The sequence below is a fragment of the Triticum urartu genome, chromosome 3A (assembly GCF_056163025.1).
Source record: "Triticum urartu cultivar PI428250 chromosome 3A, HENAU_Tu73, whole genome shotgun sequence".
NCBI lineage: Eukaryota > Viridiplantae > Streptophyta > Magnoliopsida > Poales > Poaceae > Triticum > Triticum urartu.
Window position 1 is genome coordinate 45,697,271 of NC_141875.1, and position 22,908 is coordinate 45,720,178.

At 47.1% G+C, this 22,908-nt stretch overlaps 3 protein-coding genes across 5 annotated transcripts; 2 read left to right on the forward strand and 1 right to left on the reverse strand.

The window, feature by feature from the left end:
* The first annotated feature begins 12,202 nt into the window (after positions 1 to 12,202).
* PGGT-I (Prenyltransferase family protein) lies at positions 12,203 to 16,339 on the forward strand. Of its 2 annotated transcripts, none has more exons than XM_087546247.1 (11): positions 12,203 to 12,530; positions 13,829 to 13,904; positions 13,985 to 14,043; positions 14,157 to 14,296; positions 14,824 to 14,879; positions 14,987 to 15,039; positions 15,149 to 15,194; positions 15,335 to 15,459; positions 15,630 to 15,697; positions 15,813 to 15,900; positions 16,052 to 16,339. In XM_087546247.1, the coding sequence occupies exons 1-11, from the start codon at positions 12,360 to 12,362 to the stop codon at positions 16,193 to 16,195; spliced, it is 1,026 nt and encodes a 341-aa protein (XP_087402373.1). In that variant the 5' UTR covers positions 12,203 to 12,359; the 3' UTR covers positions 16,196 to 16,339. The 2 variants fall into 2 exon arrangements, with proteins under 2 accessions (XP_087402373.1, XP_048550875.2); XM_048694918.2 differs by having other exon boundaries at positions 12,204 to 12,530; positions 14,963 to 15,039.
* A 167-nt stretch (positions 16,340 to 16,506) lies between these two features.
* LOC125530533 (very-long-chain (3R)-3-hydroxyacyl-CoA dehydratase PASTICCINO 2A) lies at positions 16,507 to 19,086 on the forward strand. The gene is made up of 9 exons (XM_048694916.2): positions 16,507 to 16,903; positions 17,006 to 17,117; positions 17,620 to 17,638; positions 17,764 to 17,852; positions 17,959 to 18,012; positions 18,120 to 18,190; positions 18,317 to 18,398; positions 18,490 to 18,586; positions 18,726 to 19,086. The coding sequence occupies exons 1-9, from the start codon at positions 16,833 to 16,835 to the stop codon at positions 18,794 to 18,796; spliced, it is 666 nt and encodes a 221-aa protein (XP_048550873.1). The 5' UTR covers positions 16,507 to 16,832; the 3' UTR covers positions 18,797 to 19,086.
* On the reverse strand, positions 19,069 to 20,714 carry LOC125530534 (uncharacterized). 2 transcript variants are annotated; one of them, XM_048694917.2, is made up of 3 exons: positions 20,504 to 20,714; positions 20,284 to 20,434; positions 19,069 to 19,405 (listed from the first exon to the last, which is right to left on the reverse strand). In XM_048694917.2, exons 1-3 carry the CDS (start codon positions 20,697 to 20,699, stop codon positions 19,378 to 19,380), a joined length of 375 nt encoding a protein of 124 aa, XP_048550874.1. In that variant the 5' UTR covers positions 20,700 to 20,714; the 3' UTR covers positions 19,069 to 19,377. The 2 variants fall into 2 exon arrangements, with proteins under 2 accessions (XP_048550874.1, XP_087402374.1); XM_087546248.1 differs by lacking the exon at positions 19,069 to 19,405 and adding an exon at positions 19,921 to 20,201.
* Between the last annotated feature and the right edge of the window lie 2,194 nt (positions 20,715 to 22,908).

The window sequence follows — 22,908 nt, forward strand, 5'->3', positions numbered from 1 at the left end:
CGGCATGACACCATGATCTCCATCATCTTGATCTATATCAATGTGTCGTCACGTGGTCGTCTCGCCAACAATTGTTCTTGCAACTATTGCTATCGCATAGCGATAAAGTAAAGCAATTATTGGACGCTTGCATCTTATGCAAATAGAGAGACAACCATAAGGATTTTGCTAGTTGCCGATAACTTCAACAAAACATGATCATCTCATACAACAACTTATATCTCATCACGTCTTGACTATATCACATCACAACATGCCCTGCAAAAACAAGTTAGACGTCCTCTACTTTGTTGTTGCAAGTTTTACGTGGCTGCTACGGGCTTAGCAAGAACCGTTCTTACCTACGCATCAAAACCACAACGATAGTTTGTCAAGTTGGTGCTGTTTTAACCTTCGCAAGGACCGGGCGTAGCCACACTCGGTTCAACTAAAGTTGGAGAAACTGACACCCGCCAGCCACCTGTGTGCAAAGCACGGCGGTAGAACCAGTCTCGCGTAAGCGTACGCGTAATGTCGGTCCGGGCCGCTTCATCCAACAATACCGCCGAACCAAAGTATGACATGCTGGTAAGCAGTATGACTTATATCGCCCACAACTCACTTGTGTTCTACTCGTGCATATAACATCAAACCATAAAAACCTAGGCTCGGATGCCACTGTTGGGGAACGTAGTAATTTCAAAAATTTCCTACGCACACCCAAGATCATGGTGATGCATAGAAACGAGAGGGGAGAGTGTTGTCTACGTTCCCTCGTAGACCGAAGCGGAAGCGTTGACACAACGTAGAGGAAGTAGTCGTACGTCTTCCCGATCCGACCGATCCAAGCACCGAACGGACGGCACCTCTGATTTCTGCACACGTTCAGCTCGATGATGCTCCCCGGGCTCCGATCCAGCAAAGCATTGGGGAGGAGTTCCGTCAGCACGACGGCGTGGTGACGATCTTGATGTTCAACCATCGCAGGGCTTCGCCTAAGCACCGCTACAATATGACCGAGGTGGAATATGGTGGAGGGGGGCACCGCACACGGCTAAGGAACGATCACGAAGATCAACTTGTGTGTCTATGGGGTGCCCCTGCCCCCGTATATAAAGGAGTGGAGAAGGGGAGGGCCGGCCCTCTCTATGGCGCGCCCTAGGGAGTCCTACTCCCACCGGGAGTAGGATTCCCCCTTTCCTAGTCCAACTAGGATTCCTTCCATGTAGTAGGAGTAGGAGACAAGGAAGGGGAAAGGAGAAGGGAAGGAAGGAGGGGGCGTAGCCCCTCCCCTAGTCCAATTCGGACTAGGCCTTGGGGGGGCGTGCGGCCTGCCCTAGGCAGCCCCTCTCTCTTTCCCGTATGGCCCAATAAGGCCCAATACTTTTCCCCCGTATTCCCGTAACTCCCCGGTACTCCGAAAAATACCCGAACCACTCAGAACCTTTCCGATGTCCGAATATAGTCGTCCAATATATCGATATTTATGTCTCGACCATTTCGAGACTCCTCGTCATGTCCCCGATCTCATCCGGGACTCCGAACTCCTTCAGTACATCAAAACTCATAAACTCATAATATAACTGTCATCGAAACCTTAAGCGTGCGGACCCTACGGGTTCGAGAACAATGTAGACATGACCGAGACACGTCTCTAGTCAATAACCAATAGCGGAACCTGGATGCTCATATTGGCTCCTACATATTCTACGAAGATCTTTATCGGTCAGACCGCATAACAACATACGTTGTTCCCTTTGTCATCGGTATGTTACTTGCCCGAGATTCAATCATCGGTATCCAATACCTAGTTCAATCTCGTTACCGGAAAGTCTCTTTACTTGTTCCATAATACATCATCTCGCAACTAACTCATTAGCTACAATGCTTGCAAGGCTTAAGTGATGTGCATTACTGAGAGGGCCCAGAGATACCTCTCCGACAATCGGAGTGACAAATCCTAATCTCGAAATACGCCAACCCAACATGTACCTTTGGAGACACCTGTAGAGCTCCTTTATAATCACCCAGTTACGTTGTGACGTTTGGTAGCACACAAAGTGTTCCTCCGGCAAATAGGAGTTGCATAATCTCATAGTCATAGGAACATGTATAAGTCATGAAGAAAGCAATAGCAACATACTAAACGATCGGGTGCTAAGCTAATGGAATGGGTCATGTCAATCAGATCATTCATCTAATGATGTGATCCCGTTAATCAAATAACAACTCTTTGTCCATGGTAGAGGCATACTAGTGACACTCTGTTTGTCTATGTATTCACACATGTATTATGTTTCCGGTTAATACAATTCTAGCATGAACAATAAACATTTATCATGAAATAAGGAAATAAATAATAACTTTATTATTGCCTCTAGGGCATATTTCCTTCAAGTACTGGACTGCAGCTAAGCCCCCGAGTGGGAGGATTGCTCACCACTCGGTAGGATTTTACAAACTTAGGCGAGTACTGGACTGCAGCTAAGCCCACGAGTGAGAGGATTGCTCACCACTTGGTAGGATTTTACAAACTTAGGCGAGTACTGGACTGCAGCTAAGCCCCGAGTGGGAGGATTGCTCACCACTCGGTAGGATTTTTTAAACTTAGGCGAGTACTGGACTGCAGCTAAGCCCCTGAGTGGGAGGATTGCTCACCACTCGGTAGGATTTACAAACTTAGGCGAGTACTGTACTTCAGCTAAGCCCCCGAGTGGGAGGATTGCTCACCACTCGGTAGGATTTTCTTTTGAACCTAGGCGAAACGGATTCGCGGCTAAGCCCCCGAGTGGGAGGATTGCTCACCACTCGGTAGGATTTTTTAAACTTAGGCGAGTACTGGACTGCAGCTAAGCCCCCGAGTGGGAGGATTGCTCATCACTCGGTAGGATTTTTTAAACTTAGGCGAGTACTGGGCTGCAGCTAAGCCCCCGAGTGGGAGGATTGCTCACCACTCGGTAGGATTTTACAAACTTAGGCGAGTACTGGACTGCAGCTAAGCCCCCGAGTGGGAGGATTGCTCACCACTCAGTAGGATTTTACAAACTTAGGCGAGTACTGTATTGCAGCTAAGCCCCCAAGTGGGAGGATTGCTCACCACTCGGTAGGATTTTCTTTCGAACCTAGGCGAAACGGATTCGCGGCTAAGCCCCCGAGTGGGAGGATTGCTCACCACTCGGTAGGATTTTATAAACTTAGGCGAGTACTGGACTGCAGCTAAGCCCCCGAGTGGGAGGATTGCTCACCACTCGGTAGGATTTTATAAACTTAGGCGAGTATTGGACTGCGGCTAAGCCCCTGAGTGGGAGGATTGCTCACCACTCGGTAGGATTTTTTAAACTTAGGCGAGTACTGGACTGCAGCTAAGCCCCCGAGTGGGAGGATTGCTCATCACTCGGTAGGATTTTTTAAACTTAGGCGAGTACTGGACTGTAGCTAAGCCCCCGAGTGGGAGGCTTGCTCACCACTCGGTAGGATTTTCTTTCGAACCTAGGCGAAACGGATTCGCGGCTAAGCCCACCCACTGGGGGATTTCAGAGGTAAACAACAACAATCGTGCGAGAAGACTGTAAAGCTGTTGTCTTTGATAAACAAATTACAAAGGTACTCCTTATTACACTTTATTGGAACGAGTACTTAAGTATAAAAGGGGCGGAGTAGCTCCGCATTCCAAGCTCGTGGCTCGTCTTTCTGATGCTCGACACTGTAAAGATGGTATGCTCCATTGTGGAGAACTCTGGCGATGATAAAGGGGCCTTCCCAAGCAGGGGCAAGCTTGTGTGGCTTCTGTTGGTCCACTCGAAGAACCAAGTCTCCCTCTTGAAAGGCTCGACCCGTCATGTTTCTGGCGTGGAATCGACGCAAGTCTTGCTGATAAATGGTCGACCGGATCAAGGCCATCTCTTTTTCTCCTCTAAGAGATCGACTGAATCTTGCCGGGCATGTTCTGCTTCTTCTTCAGAGAAGAGCTCGACTCGGGGTGCGTTGTGGAGCAGGTCACTTGGTAGAACAACTTCGGCTCCATAGACCAAAAAGAAAGGAGTTCGTCCAGTCGACCGATTAGGAGTTGTCCTCAAACCCCAAAGAACTGATGGAAGTTCATCGACCCAAGCGCCTGCTGCGTGTTTGAGATCACGCATCAGTCGGGGTTTCAGTCCTTTGAGAATTAGGCCATTTGCTCTTTCTGCTTGTCCATTCGACTGCGGGTGAGCGACCGAAGCATACTCGACTCGTGTGCCTTGAGAAGCACAGAAAGCTCTAAACTCATCAGAATCGAAGTTCGACCCATTGTCAGTGATGATGCTGTGTGGAACTCCATATCTGAATGTCAATTCCCTGATAAAACTGACAGCGGTGCTGGCTTCAAGATTCTTGATAGGTTTAGCTTCAATCCATTTGGTAAACTTGTCGACTGCTACGAGCACGTGAGTGAAGCCGCTCCTACCAGTTCTCAGTGGTCCAACCATATCTAATCCCCAAACAGCAAAGGGCCAGACGAGGGGAATGGTCTTCAGGGCTGACGCTGGCTTGTGAGACATGTCAGAGTAAAACTGGCAGCCTTCACATTTGTCGACTATATCTTTCGCCATTTCATTTGCTCGTGGCCAATAAAATCCGACTCGGTATGCTTTAGCCACGATGGCCCGAGAGGACGCATGGTGACCATAGGTCCCCGAGTGGATGTCGTTGAGGATCATTCGACCTTCTTCTGGCGTTATGCATTTCTAACTGGCTCCAGTCACGCTTTCCCTGAACAGTTGTCCTCTTATCACAGTAAAGGCTTTGGATCGACGGACGATCTGTCGAGCCTCTTCTTCGTCCTCTGGGAGTTCCTTCCTAAGGATGTACGCAATGTATGGCACTGTCCAGTCGGGAGTAATGACCAGGACCTCCATGATTAGATCAACCACGGCTGGATCTCGACTTCAGTCGGATCTGTGGCGCTCTTAGGCTGCGGGGGCTCTTCCGTGAAAGGATCTTCCTGAACTGTCGGTGTGTGAATATGTTTCAAAAACACATTGCCGGGAATGACTTCTCTCTTGGAACCTATCTTTGCCAAATCATCGGCTGCTTGATTTTTCAGACGGGGTATGTGATGGAGCTCTAACCCCTCAAACTTCTTTTCCAATTTCCTCACCGCATTGCAGTAACCAGTCATAGCTAGGCTTCTAACGTCCCATTCTTTCATCACTTGATTGACCACCAAATCTGAGTCGCCTAAACCATGAGGCGACGGACGCCGAGTGAAATGGCCATACGTAACCCATATAGGAGTGCTTCATATTCTGCTTCGTTATTGGAGGAATCAAAGTGAATCTGGAGGACGTATCTGAGCTTGTTCCCTCAGGGGGATACCAGAACCATTCAGCATCTTGGATCCATCAAAGAACATGGTACAGTGCTCCGAGTGAACTTGAGTCGGCAGTTGTTGTTCGATCCATTCGGCGAGGAAATCTGCCACTGCTTGGGACTTGATAGCTTTCTTTGCCTCAAACTTGATATCTAAAGGAAGGAGTTCAATCGCCCATTTTGCCACTCGACCAGTTGCATCTATGTTGTGCAGAATCTCCGACAATGGAGCGTCGCTGACGACTGTAACAGAGTGATCAGAGAAATAGTGTGCAACCTTCTTTGTGGTCATGTAAATCCCATAAACAAGCTTCTGATAGTGTGGATATCTCTGCTTTTATGGAGTCAGAACTTCAGAAACATAATAAACCGGGCGCTGGACTTTATAGGCTTTTCCCTCTTCTTCCCGCTCGACCGTAAGTACTGTACTGACGACTTGTCCAGTGGCTGCTATATAAAGAAGTAAAGGCTCTTTGCTGATTGGGACAGCAAGCACCGGCTAGGTGGAAAGCAGGGCTTTTAGCTCTGCAAATGCTGCATCAGCTTCAGGAGTCCACTCGAACTTATCTGATTTCTTCATCAGTCGGTAAAGAGGCAGTGCCTTTTCACGGAGGCGAGAAATGAATCGACTTAGGGCGGCCAAACAACCAGTAAGCTTCTAGACATCATGCACATGCACAGGGCGTTTCATCCGGAGTATGGCACCCACTTTCTCTGGGTTAGCGTCGATCCCTCGTTCGGAAACGAGAAAACCGAGTAATTTTCCGCCTGGAACTCCAAACGTGCACTTTGATGGATTAAGCTTGATATCATACCTTCTGAGGTTGGCAAAGGTTTCAGCAAGGTCAGCCAGTAGGTCGGAACCTTTACGTGACTTGACCACAATGTCATCCATGTATGCTTCCACATTCCGACTGATCTGAGTGAGCAGGCACTTCTGAATCATCCGCATGAATGTGGCTCCAGCGTTCTTCAAACCGAATGGCATAGTGACATAACAGAAGCACCCGAATGGGGTGATGAAAGCTGTTTTTATCTCGTCGGGTCCGTACAGACGAATCTGGTGGTACCCGGAATAGGCGTCCAAAAAGGACAAACGCTCGCACCCCGCAGTCGAGTCAACTATTTGGTTGATGCGAGGGAGAGGAAAGTGATCTTTCGGGCAGGCCCGATTGATATGTTTGAAGTCGATGCACATGCGAAGTGAGTCGTCCTTCTTTGGGACCATGACATCATTAGCTAACCACTCGGAGTGGTAAATCTCACGGATAAACTCAGCTGCCAAAAGCTGAGCCACCTCTTCACCGATTGCCTTCCTCTTCTGTACGGCGGACCGTCGAAGATGTTCTTTGACTAGTTTCACTTTTGGGTCGACTCGCAAACGATGCTCAGCCAGTCCCTGGGAACACCTGGCATGTCCGAAGGTTTCCATGCAAAGATGTCCCAGTTCTCACGGAGGAACTGAATGAGCGCTTCTTCCTATTTGGAGTCGAGTGTTGTTGAAATGTGAGTCGGAGCAGCATTGGGATCCATCGGGTGAATGTGAATCGACTTTGTTTCGCCAGACGACTGGAATGCTGAATCTATGGCAGGCTTCTTGGCTCGCAACAAATCACTCGGATCTGCATTTTTTTGATATTCCTGCAATTCTACTACGGCCATTTGTGCATCGGCGATCTTTGAGCCCTTCTGGAAGCACTCTTCCGCCTTCTTCCGACTACCACTGATAGTGATCACCCCTTTGGGACCATGCATCTTCAATTTGAGGTACACATAACATGGTCGAGCCATGAAATGTGCATAAGCTGGCCTGCCCAGAATAGCATGATAGGCACTCTGGAAATCCACAACTTCAAATGTCAGCTTTTCTTTGCGGTAATTCTTGGAATCACCGAAAACCACGTCGAGAGCAATCTGGCCGAGTGATGCAGCCTTCTTGCTGGGAATGACCCATGGAAACTCATATGCTTTCACTGAGTCTGGACATCGGAATGCCCATTCCTTTCAACGTTTCTGCATACAGTATATTTAGGCCACTGCCACCATCCATCAGAACCTTAGTCAGTCGGGTGCCTTCGACTATTGGGTCGACCACCATCGCTTGCCTCTCAGGGGTGGCTATGTGCGCTGGGTGATCGGATTGGTCGAATGTAATGGCAGTCTGGGACCACTTCAAATAACTGGGTGTCACCGGAGCGACCATGTTCACTTCTCTGTTGATGACTTTCAATCGAATTTTACTCTCAACGTCAGCGAAAATCATCAGAGTGGAATTCACGTGGGGATAACCATCATCATCCTCCTCCTCGTCCTCAACCTTGTCTGCTTCTTTCTCCTTTTCCTTGGGCTGTTTCTCTCGGAATTGCTGGATTAGGAGTCGACGTTGTCGAGTGGTATGCTTCGGGTAAATGAAATTACCCTCTTCATCTTTTTTGGTGTGAATGTGGCATGGTAAATCCAGCACATCATTTCCATCTTGATTTTTTTACTTTCTTGGGGTTCCACGGCCCTTTGGGCTTCCCCTTGAACTTTTCTTGAGTCACGACTAAGGCTTCACCAGGAGCGGCTGGCTCGGCTTTGCGCTTCTGCTTCCGACTGGAGTTTCCTCCTCCGGTTTCATGGGCGACTGTTTTGTGCTTGCCACTCCGGAGTCGGTCTTCTTCTTCACCGTTGGCATACTTGGTGGCAATTTCCATCATCCGAGTCAGAGTCATATCTCCTGTCCGACCAAATTTCATATTCAACTCCCGATATTTGACGCCTTCTTTAAAGGCACAAATTGCCTGATGATCTGACACATTCTCCACTGTGTGGTGCAATGTGATCCATCTCTGGATATAATCTCTCAAAATTTCATTCGGTTTCTGAATGCAACATTGCAATTCTGTCAGCCCTGCCGGCCATTTGCAAGTACCTTCAAATGTTCTGACAAATACTCGGGCAAGATCTTCTCAAGTATAAATGCTATCAGGTGCTAACTGATTCAGCCACGCTCTGACTGAGCCCTCCAACATCAAAGGAAGGTGTTTCATGGCCACCTCATCTTTGCCACCACCGATCTGAACAGCCACTCGGTAATCTTCAAGCCAAGTATCAGGCTTGGACTCACCAGTGAACTTACTGACTCCAGTCACCAACCTGAAGTTGGGAGGAATCACCGCAGCCCTGATGGCTCTGCTGAAGCACTCTGGACCTGCGCGCTCTGCTGCTGGTTGGAAAATCTCCGTCGGGACCTTCCCTGTGAGCTCTGTTTCTGTCGATCAGACCCTGAACGAGAATAGATCTCGCGTCCAAGCCCGGTTCCCTGGGGTCGACTGGAATCCTTCGCCCACCACTGTGAGGGCGTCTGTCATCCTGTTGCCAAGGCACGTACGATCAACTCCTTGGGGGTGGCGTGGGCACTCGACGACGATCGTCGTGATCGAGTCGGTGATCATACTGCTCATGGCTTCTGTACTGATCTCATCGATCTCCACGTCCCTCACGCCTCGGGGGCAATCTTGGGCTGTGAGCCGACTGGACTGTGTCTGCAACCACGGATCAGCTGTGAATCCTATTCCGCAACTGAGATACTACTGTGTTCTTCTCACCCGCGGCTCGGAGCAAGGCCCGGATCTGCACCAAACCCCGACCAGCTTCTGACTGGGAAGGTTGAATTGACTCCGCTATTCGGGCCGCAGCTGCGAGGTTCTGTATTGGAGTTCGGTATACCTGAGTCGGAGGCGGAAAAAGTTGATGTCGACTGGATTCGGGAGCACGCTGCCGAGCACGCTCGTCGAGTGCGCGCTGGAGGTTCTCCAGTCGAGTGCGCTCAGCCAAGTTGGCCAGGCGCGCCTCCTCCAAGGCCTGGGCCTCAGGGGTTTCTCCAACGATAGGAGTGTGAAGTGCATCCATGTTCCGGCGGCAAAGTTCTTCTCTCCGCTGCGAAGAGAGGGGTTCGGGGCGGTACTCTTCATGAACACGCGACGGATCACCGCCCCCATCGCCTCTGTCTTCACGGGTGAAGCCAGAAGGACTGAGTGGTCCATTGACCATCAAAACTTCCGCCGCAGGGTCACTGCTGTCGCACTCGGATGCAGTCTCTACGGAGCCAATCGACAGATCGAACATGCCGTAGAGGGTTTCGTCGGGCTCGATTGCCGCGACTTGGGGGGTGGCCGACTGGCGAGCCACCGCATGCTTCACCCACCGCTGAAGCCTCGATCGACCGAAACGTTTGCTCCGGCGGGCCGCATGGAGGGGGGAAGCTACAGGAGCCAACCGATACTGGGTCGACAGCTGCCGCAGGAGGACGCCGTGGACGCACGCGCGAAAGTGCGTTGCCCCGCGGACGGGGAGTGCGTCGACGTCGAGTGGAGCCTCCTGAAGCCAAGCGGAGTCGTCGGCGACAAACACGAGCGCGCCGAGACGGATCTCGCGGCCCTCAGCCAAACCTCCGCCCGAAACCATGATGAAGGGGATCGGAAAAATTGCAACTTCTTCAAAAAGTTGCTAAGACACCTGCCCCACGGTGGGCGCCAACTGTCGTGGTTCTAAGTCTGACAGTAGAATGGGGGGTAGGAATGTAGAGGCAAGATCTTAGCTATGGAGGAGTTGTACTCGGGAGTTTTACGAGTTCAGGCCCTTCTCGGAGGAAGTAACAGCCCTATGTCTCGGAGCCCAGAGGCGGTCGACTGGATTATATGCGTGTGTTACAGAAAGTGCGAACCCTTGTCCCTGAGGAGGGGGTGGCTTATATAGAGTTCGCCAGACCCCTCCCGCCCTCAGTTATAAAGGGTTTAAGGTACATAAAATGAAGAGATTACAGGTAACGCCTGTAATAAAAATACATAATGACCATTAAGACTATGTCTGGAATCCTGACCGTTGCAGAGTGGAGTGGCTCTAGATCTTCTGGTAGTCGAGTGGTTGTCCGTACGGTCGAGTGTCTTCAAGACTGTTGAGTGGAACATGGCTTCATGGTCGAGTGGATGATGATTTTCTTCAACTACTTCTGGTTCTTTTAGGAATGTCCTTAGAGAGGGTATCTTAAACAAATTCATAACCCTACCCTAAATACATAGCTTCATCAGGGCCGGAGCGGGAGCTCTCCGCCCCCCATTCGAGTCGGAGCTTACCTATTTTCGCTTCGATGAGCCCTGGAGACCCCGCTCTGGGAGCTCGACTGCGCGCTCTACGTCGCCGCGTGCTGGCGGGCTTGTCGGCCGCAACCACGCGCTGGCTGGTTGGCTGGACGTAGCCGTGTACCAGCGGGCTGGCTAGCCAGGCCGTGCCGCCGCGTGCTGGCTGGCTGGACGCAGCCGCGTGTCCGTGCGTCCGTGGTGCACATGTCAACTGTTTGATAAAATGTCTAAAAGATGTCCGGTCATTTTGAGTCGAATTTTGAGAAGTGTGATTGGATGCAGAGACATATAGGGGTTCAAAAAGGACGCGACCCGGCACTGTCCTGACGTGCAGGCATTTGGGAACCGGAATTTGGTACTTCTTGTGATAGATGCTCTAAGCAAGCAATGCTACTCTCGGGAGGAGAAAGGGAAAACGATAGATACCATAATACTATGATAAATTATTTTTACTTTTAGTACAATGTTTAAACTATTTTAGAAAACAGTTTGTTTAATTCACATTTAGATGTTTTCTAAGGATGTTACATCTAATTTTCCACAAGTAACATAGCAATAAAGAAAAAAAAAGCAGGACAAAAAAACCAAACCACAAGACATCACGTTAGATATAACATAACTATGTCACATCTAGATGTGTCCTAAACAGACCCGAGAACAATTTATTTTTTTTCCATTTTGTTAATACTTTGTTGGTTCTCTACAGGTAGTCGATGATGATTGTAAGGACTGGTGAGTTGAGTAATACAATTGTTTCACAAGCAAAAAAAAAATCGAAAACACTAATGCCCACACGTGTAGCAACATTGCAACTCGTCCACACGTTTGGATCACCGTCTAGTTAAGTTTGCACGAATCTTGACACATCGAGACAGTTTTCTCGTGCTACGTAGGACAAGGCCGGTGTGTAGGCGTTGGAGAGGTCGCCCACACGCCCCACAACACACAGTTGCCAGCTGCGCTGTATGGACGAACTAGTTTCTGCCCACACAGCCACCACCTAGTCCACACGCATGTGGACGAACTGCTTTTCACCCACACGACAGTCGTACGTTGTTGGATGGCAACTGTAGTTGCACGTACATGACAACTAGGCAAACACGCATGGCAACTATGATTCGTTTGCTAGACGGCAACTGCAGTTGCGCGTATGTGGCAATCAGATAAACATACATGGCAATTATGATTAACCACACGTGGCAACTAGATAAACACACATGGCAACTATTGTTTGACCATATGTGGCAACTAGTTAATCACACACGGTTTGAGTACGCGCAGCAACTACCATAAATTAGACATGACAACTATAGTTAACCAAAACAGAAAGAGTTGTCATACTTTTACAATCATATTTATCATCCCGGATAACTACATCTGCCATTCTAGATGGCAACTAAATCGTCATCTCGTGGGTATCTAATATAGCTGCGCCACGACGTGTGGGCATATTTGCTTCGTGCCACACGCGCAGGGTGGGGATGCGTAGTACTTGTTGGGCGTGTGGCACGTAGTAGCCACGCCCATGCGTGTGGACAATTCTACTATTCGCCCACACACATTCCGTATCGGCTGCCCCTGCTCATGCCACACATGATGTGTGTGCGAATGTCTATTATGTCACACTGTGGTGGATATCGGCGTAAAAAAAAACCTTTGTTGCAAACCTTCTACGGCATCGTGTTCGTCACGGAGAAGAGATAGCAGGGAATACGATACCCGCCCGAAAAACAAAAACAGAAGTGTAGTACGGCACGGTCGGAAACCGGACACAAGTGGGACCGCCATCTCATCTCAGCCCCCTCGCAAAGTCCCAAGCGCGCCAGGATTCGTGCTCCCGCACCGGCCAGACCAATCGGCGGCGACGAGGAGAGGGCCTTCACTTTCCACGGCCGACGACCGCCGGAGATGGGGGACCAGGAGGAGGGGCCGGCCGGGTTCGCGCGCGCGCGCCACGCAGCGTTCCTGGAGCTCATGTCGTCCGAGCTCCCCGACGGCTACGCCACGCAGGAGGTCAACCACCTCACCCTCGCCTACTTCGCCGTCGCCGGCCTCTCCCTCCTCCGGGAGCTCGACCGGGTAAGCTCAGCCGAGATCTATCCCGCTGCCCGCCCTCTAGGCATGTACTCTGCCCACGGTTGAACGAATTGCGCGGAATTCTAGGGAGTTTCCGAGTGATCTGTATTCTGTCATGGTCTAGATGCGGCTGTCCTCTGTTCATAGCTTTGGATCTCGCGTGAGGTACTGATTACACTAGGCCATTGTATGCTTGTGCTCAGTTTATTCAAATATTTTTGAAGCATGCGCACACACATCGGTAGATTTCTGCGCTACGGTGTAGAAGAAAAGGGTGGCAAATTTTTGAAAAATTTGGTTGCGGCGACTGAACTTAAGCTGCCCTGTTTTTATTTTCGAATCGAATTGCAAAATATGTACAGGTTCAAGTATTACTCAGGATAAAAAATAAGTTACTCCACGTATTCAATCAACATACGAATCCACCATCGAACAGTATGACTTATCAAGGCAATTCGCCATCAGACAGTAGGTCTGGTCTGGTTCAGAGCAACGGATGCTTGTGCACAATTAGAAGTATGAAAAAAAAATGATTCGATGTTTTTCTAGGGGCAGGTGCGAGTAGTATTCATAAGCAATAAATGCAACTAATCACAAATATGGGGACACGTAATGCAGTTCGCAGATCAACGTTATCAAACGCTTGTAACAGCAACTGCTAGCTGCAAGGCTTAAGCATTTGAGTCCACTACCCAGTCCACTAAGACTTTAACTCCCAAGTAGTTAGAGGTTAGCGAGGTTATTGGATGCAGACCTGCCTGACAACTAGATGTCATAACTAAGCTCAACAAGGTTTGGTGTCTGGTGATAAGAGCAAAGGGACCCAGATGATGTTGATGCTGGTTTGTAGCAACAAAGTGGTACTGGTGCCCTCAGTTTTGGTTATTTGGTCTAAGCCCTATAAGATTTTGGCTGAATTCTTCGTGCAGTTGGGAGCTGTCTAGTTGGTTAGCAATTAAGGGTATCCTTCTCAATGTCGATTGCTTGCGTGAACACATGATAATAACCTTTCAGGTTTATCAATCAGCATACTTTCCCTCTGGTGAATTGCATAAACCAGATATAGAAACATCAAAGAAGTTCTACATCTTCCGAGCCTTTAAATGAATAGCATTTGCATAAAATAAGTAAAAGCTATCTGCCAGCAATCACTTTTGTGACTTGAAGTTCTTTTAGAATGATCAACCATGTTAGGTTGCTAGTTTAATTGTTTATTGGGGAAATTTCAGTTTACCTATGCACCTTGACTGTTCAGGAAGAAGTAATGTAGTAATAATTTGTGTACCTATCTTTTTTTTTAGGTTAACAAGGATCAAATTGCCAAATGGATTTTGTCGTTTCAAGTACACCCTGAGGAAAACGACGACTTAGATAATGGTAAGCAGACTCTTCTGATGTATATAATTCGTATTTCTAGATGCAATGTGTTTATTACATAACAATTCACTCATTTGCAGGGCAATTTTATGGATTCTGTGGCTCTAGAACAACCAAGTTTCCCTCAAATTTGGTGAAGGTATGGGTGATTAATGCTTGACTCAACCTTTTCTCGTCATATAAGTCCACATTTTTTGCCATTTTATTTATTTGTTGTGACAGTTCCATATACTGACCTGTGCTCTGTTTCAGGACCCTTGCCACAATGGTAGTCATCTAGCAAGCACTTATTCTGCTCTTGCTACATTGAAGATTGTAGGTTATGATGTACTAAACCTTGATAGCAATGTTCTTCTACTGTCGATGAAAAAACTGCAGCAACCAGACGGAAGGTATGTGTTTAGCTTTGGTCTCCATGGTACTTAGACTGTTAGGCTTCAAAATTTACCTGGGAAGTATCTAGGTATTTCCATCTATGACCTGCATTAACATTATCACTAGAATGTTTTCTAGGAAATAATCACCGGAATAGTTTCACCTTGTCACATACCTCACATGCTGTTTTACGATTTTCATAGCACCCCATGGTTGATTCACAATCCACATCCTTCATTATAGTTTTGTTTCAGGAACATATGCATTAGTTGTAAGCCTTTTCATTTACCATGTGTAATTTCATCTGCATGAACTTAAACTATGTACTCTCATTGCAACAAACTTTACACCGGTGAACACCACTTTTCTGGTGTGTATTTGTACTAGAATGTTCAGGCGTTGTACTGATGATACTCCGAAATGTTTGCAAGTAGTCTAGTGCTTCTCTGCTCATTTTGCTTTCTTTCCTGTTTTATTGGTCAACTCAGAAGGCTTTGATTTTGTGCATCTGACATTAGCTAACTTAACATGCATCTTTTTATAGCTTCATGCCTACTCATATTGGTGCAGAAACAGACCTACGCTTTGTATACTGCGCAGGTGAGGAGCACTGTTCTTTGTATATGCTAATAATAGATTTTTTTTGTTGGATGTAATGTTATGCATTTGAGCTCTGTTCTCAGCTGCGATCTGCTCAATGCTAAAAGATTGGTCAGGAATGGACAAGGAAAAGGCCAAGGAATACATTCTTAACTGTCAGGTTGGCTTGCGAAAATTCCTAATGCACCGTAGTTTTCATTTTTCAGTGATGTAAGAGTGTTCTGCACCATGCTATTTGCCTTTCCTGATTCTGTTTCTACTGCGTGCAGTCATATGACGGTGGCTTTGGCATGGTTCCCGGTTTAGAATCTCATGGTAGGCAGCGCATTTCTTTACCTGGTTACTTTATGGAGGTTATTCTTTAGAGTTTCAATTGTGTGGCAACTAAGTTAAGTCTTTGTTTTGCAAAATTTGGTTATGGATTCTCATTGTATGACTTTGTGTTAGTGAGCCAGGTGGGGGAACTTTCTGTGCTGTTGCGGCCCTATATCTAATGGGTTTCATTCAAGTTGATTTGGCATCGAACTTACGAGAGTCTGCGGCGATTGACGTACAATTGCTCCTGGAGTGGTGCCTTCAGGTCAAATTCTGCTTAAATGTGTCTCTGCAGTTATCCATTAAAATCTGCCGTTTTACATGACGTAAAAATGCACAATAGTCTACATGAGAAGTAAATCTGAATTATCAGCAAAAATCTCTTTATTAGCTTACCGGTGAACATTACTGACGCAATGCAGTACCATTGTGTAGAGGCAAGCGGCAGACGGGGGATTTCAGGGCAGAAGAAACAAGCCAAGTGATACGTGCTACGCTTTCTGGTTAGCACATTAACATTCCTGTGTATACTGCTATTTGGCTGAGAAGCAGGCGGTAGCAGCAACACCTCGATAAAAATTTGTTTGCTGCCCATTTGACTCGTCTTCATTCATTCAGGATTGGAGGCGTCTTGAAGATGATTGGCGCCTACCACTTGATCGACCACGGCGCGCTGCGGGGGTTTCTGCTCACCTGCCAGACATGCGTAATTATCCCAAACTAGAGCCTCCATTGGCAACTTTTTTTTCCAAGATTTCAACCAAATATAAAACCTTAAATCAAGTTTTCAAACAGGTCTATATGTATGGTCCTTTACTGACTCGTTTTTTTTCCTCGATTTTTTGCTTGGACAACAGTACGGAGGTTTCTCGAAATTCCCGGACGACGAGCTGCCAGACATCTACCACTCATACTACGGGCTCGCGGCCCTCTCATTGCTGGGGGAGGAGGAGGTCGAGCCGCTCTGCGCCGAGCTGGGGATCATCGCCGCCGCACTGTAGCTAGCCCAAGGCACCGATCCTCCCCGTTGTACCCCCCTTGTAACTCACAGTTTTGTTGCGATCGACAGATGCTGTAAGATCCATCCACCATTACAGCGTGCGGCTGAAAACACGGAAGCAATTTTTGCGTGAGGTTTCTTGATCCGTCGCGCTTTCGGCGTGTTTATTATTTTCCGGTTGAGCTGTTTGATGTGCTCGAAAGCTACTGAGAACGGCGCGGGCGGCAGAATCGTCTGCCCGGATTTTGCATCGGCGTTTGAATTGCGTGCCCGATGAGGAAATGGCGCGTGTGGTGGGGATTGGGCAAGCTGGATTCGGGCGGGCGGGCGGTTGGGTAGATGGGAGCAGCTGCAGCGGCAATAACTAACTGCCACGAGCTGCTGGCCGCCACTCGCTCACTCGCTCGTCGTGTCCGAACGATCCGATCTCGCCAGATTCCGTCCGGATTCAAACCGATCGCGTGTCGATCCCGGCAGAGTTTGTTGGCCAGCCGCCTCCTAATCCAACTCCCGATCCGCGTGCTATTTCTTCCTTCCGCCTCCGTGTTGCAGCGGGACACATCGGCGGCCATTATTTGATCCGCCTCGCTGCAGCCGCATCCCAGCCCTGCGGCGTCTGCGGCCTAGAGAACAAATAAATGGCCGGCGTCGGGTCGGCGGTGCGGCGGCTCTACCTCGCCGTCTACAACTGGGTCGTCTTCGTCGGATGGTGCGCCTTCTTTCATTGGATTTGATGGATGGATGGATGGATGGATCTCTCGTTGCTTGCTTTGGGTCTGACCAGTTCGGATCTCTTTGGTTTGGTTGGCAGGGCGCAGGTGCTCTACTACGCGGTGACGGCGCTGCTGGGCGGCGGCCATGAGGGCGTCTACGCCGCCGTCGAGCGCCCGCTGCAACTCGCGCAGACCGCCGCCGTCATGGAGGTCCGCTTCTCTCTTCTCTTCTCTTCTTCCCCCCTCTCTCTCCCCCCTCTTTGAGTTGACTCCTAGCTTCAAAATTTGACTTGGTAAAAGAGCATGAATGTTAGTCAAAATATGCAGTAACTTTTACCCTCTTAAGGTGCGGTTTCTCATATAGATCAAGTAGGATGGATTACTGCTCTGAACTGAGTTAAGGCAGAGACAAAATGTGGAGTTGACCAAACAGTAAAAAAATGTGGTGCCCCAAATCGACCAGATTACTCTGTGAACCGAGCCGAGTACCGCTAAGAGAGACTTATCGAAACACCATGATGATGATTCAACTCCATTGTTATTTCCGTGCTTATTACAACTTTGTTCTGAATTTAATGTGGTGTCCTAGTTCTTTCTGGACTTATATATATACAGTAGCAATCTACTTTATTTCTTTGCACATCCAAGTTTGAGAGTTACTGACAATCTTGTGTTTGCCTGGCACTGGCGCTCGTGCTGCTGGTGGGCGCAGATTCTTCATGGGCTTGTAGGTATGAAGTTATTCTTACCTTTCTTCAAAAATCGTCAAGTATCAGATTTTCAAAACAAGATTGCTCTTCGTCACTCTTTTGGTATCTATTCAGTTTTAGTAACTATTGCATAATCTGAATTTTAGGGTTGGTAAGGTCTCCTGTCACTGCAACCCTTCCACAAATAGGATCAAGGTTGTTTCTTACATGGGGCATCTTGTGGAGCTTTCCTGAGGTATCGTCCTTGAGCACTGGCGAGTTGTATCTTTTCATATTGGATGGATAAAAGTAAAATTTTGTTTGACAATGTTGGTTCATCACTTTGTACATCTATCTTGCAGACACAATCTCATATTCTTGTAACTTCTTTGGTCATAAGCTGGTCCATCACGGAGGTACTTCTTACAAATTTCCTTTGCTGAGGTTAAAATCAGAAATTTTGGATGGTCTCTATCTATATTTGAGTATGTACCATAACGCGGAATTTGTTGGTTTCATGTAGATCATCAGATATTCCTTCTTTGGCCTGAAGGAGACGCTTGGGTTTGCACCTTCCTGGCTTTTATGGCTCAGGTTAGTACTATTTCCGTTCCAAGCAGGGCATCATCTCATCAAATTTAGAGGAAATTTACTACCTTTTCAAAAACATTATCTTGAAAGTGAACTTCATTCATTTGTCGTGGCATTGCTTGTATGCAGGTATAGCACATTTCTGATATTGTATCCTACCGGTATCCTTAGCGAGGTCGGTCTGATCTACATTGCTCTTCCTTACATTAAGGTAACTAGAATAACCAAAGAGGATTAGCAAACTCCATGTTATTCATTTGATAACAATCTTGTCTAACTACTTTTATCTTTTGGGTGACCAGGTATCCGAGAAATACCTTGTTAAGATGCCTAACAAATGGAATTTCTCCTTTGACTACTTTTACACATGTGCTATCGCCATCGGTGTCTATGTTCCAGGTACATAAACCCTCTTACCTCGCCTTTACCCTTCGCATTTGTAGTGATTGTCATCCTTTTTGACATTATTAATAAAGCGATACTATAAGTGAAGTAGGACCTCACGGAACATTTTGTTGTTGAACTTGGGTGACCGCAGGTGGGCCGCACATGTTCACGTATATGCTTGCCCAGAGGAAGAAGGCCCTGTCAAAGGCAAAGACTGCATGAAGTTGCTGTGAGCCTTGTAGCTGGAGCATGCAATGCAAACTCTCCAGTCTCATGTTGTACGAATAGCTGGTGTGAGTTGTCATTGTTAGACATGAATTACTCGACATGTGTTGTAACAATGATGATTGTTGGATTTCTCATGGTTGAATTAATCATTGATCAACCTCTGCATTGAGCCAATGATTATAACCATCAGATAAAAACAATATTCATCTTTGGAAGTGCTCATCCGTTATGAGCCAATGGCTATATCACATCTTAACAAGGAGAACTTTGTGAAGCAAATGGTACACTGGTTATTGCAGAGGACATGTGCTGTCTTTATTCTAGTACATGCATGTACAATCTTATTACAACATCCTTAACTTTTACACAGGGGCAATATACAGTGGATACATTATTGTGCATCTTTACACAGGGGCAATATACAGTGGATACATTATTGTGTATCTGGGGTTTGCAAGCTAAATAAGTGTGTGGACATCTGCTCCTAAAAGAGAAAATCTGTCAATTTATTGGATGTACAACATTCTGAATTGGAATGAGATGAGGGCTTCCTTCAAAGTCCCAAAGATTATTCCTTAAGAGGTCCCTTCCAATTTAGTGTCCCTGTTAACCAATATTAAACAGACATGTTCATATTAGCACATAATGCAATAGAAAAAAGCAGAAAATCTCAGATGGTTCAGGGGTTTCCCCCTTCGTATCTTAGCAAAAGCGAAACCAGGCTATATTGTTTATACAAAAAGCTCGGCTATCTTGTCAGAATGTCATATAAGATATTATAACCTATGCAGGTGAGCACAGTATGGTTTGAAGTGATTGGGGTGTATAACTGAAGAGAGTGCAACACTCTGAATAGCCACACTCCGTGACACACCAGGCCACGCTGTTCCTGTCTGAATTTTCTGAAGACCAGCATGGCCCAATTCCTCGCCAAGTCGCATCAGCTCTTAACCACAGTCCACAAGAGTAATCGAACTAACATTTGATATCAAACTGGCTGTCTCAGCAGCTAGCTAGCTACAAATAAGGCTTTATGGACATTCTCCTGTGTTGAAATATACATGGATTTGCCCAACCTTGTCCATCGGTTCGGACTTTTAGTTCCACTGGTCGGTTGGTGCATGAAACTCAATATCTTCAATAATCTCATTGCTGTCCAACCATGTTCCCCGCAAGTTTTATAGAAAGGGTAACAAGTTTTGAAACAATATGGCTGCAAGTTAAATAGTTGTGCTCTCTAAGAGTGACTAGAAGTGCTGCTCTAATAATCCCTAGAATGCAGGCAGCTCTGAAACAACCAGCGGCAGCTAATCGTAACATCATATTTGTCGATTAACCAAAGCCACTTTGTTGGATAGACCAAGTGCATCCAAATCCCAGCAGATCAGATACTCTTGAACTGGAACAGAAGCGGAATAAAAATCTTGGTTAGGCCCCTTGGGGGGACATCCGAGAAATCTAATCTTGGTTACTTCGTTCACCTCTGCGCTTCTGCCTGCGACTGGTAGAACCTGCCGATGCGACCGCGGTTGGGGGGCTTGGGCTTGGCGGGCTTCTTCTTCGGGCGCAGGCCGGCGACCTCCTGCACGAGCGGGACGTGCACCAGCACCGTCCTCCACGCCACGTACCAGCCTGAGGGATCTCAATCAGGAAACCGGCCAGACGAGAGGAAGAAAAAAGGGGGGCGGCCGCCGTACGTACTCAGGAGGATGAATGAGAGGGCGAAGGAGATGGCGAGGACGGGGCGGAGGACGAATAGCTCGGCGAGCTCCCACGCCGTCTCGGCCATGGCGCCGCCGGCCTTCCTTGGGGAGGGAGGGAGAGGATCGAAAGGGACGAGAGGAAAAGAAAGGAATCTCGTTCGGTGCGAGGAGAGGTACATACGAGTCCATGACATGTGGGTCCGTGCTAGGCAAAGAGATTGCAGCCCCTTTTACTATTCGTTGAAGCAAAGGTCTTGTATTCACAAATCGAATCGAAATTCAACTCTTGTTCCGATTCCGCAAGCCCCACCGAATTCAACTCTCAATTCTGAGGTGCCTCTATTCCTCGCGCCTCCCTTGTCTACCAGCATTGGCGCGACATCCTCGCCAACCACAAATTCCTTTGCCGCTTCCGCAAGCATCATCGAAACCCCCTCTGTTTAGCTTCTTCGCAAGGTGTTCACTCACTGGTGAACAACACAATCATTTGACAATTCCATTGGTGTTCAAGGGCGACAAATGGAAATGTCGACAGGCATGTTTACTCTTGCATTTTCGGGGCCTGATCTGGTGGATATGGAATTGCTCGGACTCAAGGCCAGGCGAAAGCCATGCTCGATGCTGGTAGCGGCAACACCCGTGGATGTCGTTTCCCTTCTTGGAGGCGTTGTCACGACCTTTATCCGAGCCCCTCTGCGAGCATCAGGGGAAACCCTAGGTCCGGCTTTTCGGAACGGATGGCGACGGCGTCACGACGTCGTTCCTCTTCTTGAAGGCGCTATCTTGCTCGCTCGTGGAGTCCCTAGTGTTGGAATTGAAGATGCTCGATGTTTGCTCTTTTGGTCTGCTACTCTAGTTTTAGGCTCGGTGGGTTTAGCTGTGTGTTTCTTCCTGTTCGGGCTGAGCACCCCTTCTCTCTGCTCCGGGTACCATGTGCATGCCTTCTTGCGTTCATGTCATGTGTTGTATCCTCGGTTGTACTCATTCTCCTTCTATCTATTAATGAAAAGATACACAAGCTTTGTGTATTCGCGAAAAAGAAGTGTTGGAATGCCATTGTGTTGTGCACTAATGTTGAAGATGGGCCTGTGCATGGTGATTGCTTCTCGAACCCGTTCAAACTGGTCTTGATTTTCAACACAGATACCGAAGCTTCAGCTTGCGTCTATGAATCAACATCTAGTGTATGGTCTCTATGGTGACCAAGGAATTACTTTCATCCCTAAGACCCAACATCCTGGTTGGAAACGTACTTTAGTGGTTGTTTGTTGGAGGTGACGTTCTTGTGCATGATTTTGAAAGACAGTTTTGATGTGATTGAGAAGCCAACATGCACACCTAAGTGCCATGTCAAGATTTCTTATCATCTCTTACATATAGAGGGTAATTGACTTGGTCTTGTTGTTGTGTCAATTCGTACAATCAAATTATGAGAGAGGAAATCCAACTGTGATGGTGTTGTTGGATGGGTGTTGCTGAAGAAAATTTCTCCATCGGGCAAGGTTGTTTCCGCAAATAATGCATGGCGATCACATGTGGATATTTCTGATGGGGTATGATGAGGACACAAATATGATTGTTCTGTCTTTGATGAGTGGCATGTTCATGCTCCGACTTGATTCTATGCAAATCAGAGATATTTCTATAAAAAATAATCTATGTTACCCAGCCATTTATCCCTACAGAAATTCCTATACTCCAGATAATATATCACTATCTAGATTGCACAAACTAAAATAATCCGATTAATTTTTATTTGTTAACATTCATTCTAGTTACCTTTAGTTCGTGTTCCTTTGTTAAGGATGGACTAAGATATATAAAAATACATTTCTTCTTCATTTCTTAGTATGTGTGGTGATCTTATGGTGATGTAATTTCTTATACCGGGCTACACTTTATTAACTAGAAGGGGAAGAACCATAACTATAGTTATCTCTCATTGATCTTTCCGCATGAGTTTTCTAGCAACCGGAAACTGGTAACGACCACACTGAGAGAATATAATGAAAACATATAATATCTGAAATATTATTTACAATAGGTGCATTGGGAAGATTAAAGCCCGTTGTCTTTTTCATTCACTATTTTTCTTCACAGATATATCTTGATAGTAATCATCAATTCAAATATCATGTAGTTCTTCTTTTTTTATCTAAATAGTACTGTGCCGATTGAAGAACTTGTTGAGGGGACAAAAAAGCAGGAACACAGCTCAAGGCTGATACAACTTGGCACTGGGGAAGAATCAAATTAGACGTAGTTTAACCTCATAGTTGATTTGAAGAACTGGTTGCTCAAAATGAGAACTTACCCCTGAGTTAGAGGATAGAACCTGCTCGAACACCATGAACAGATGACTATATTCTTTGAAAACATATTTGTGGGCAAGTAGCACATCGT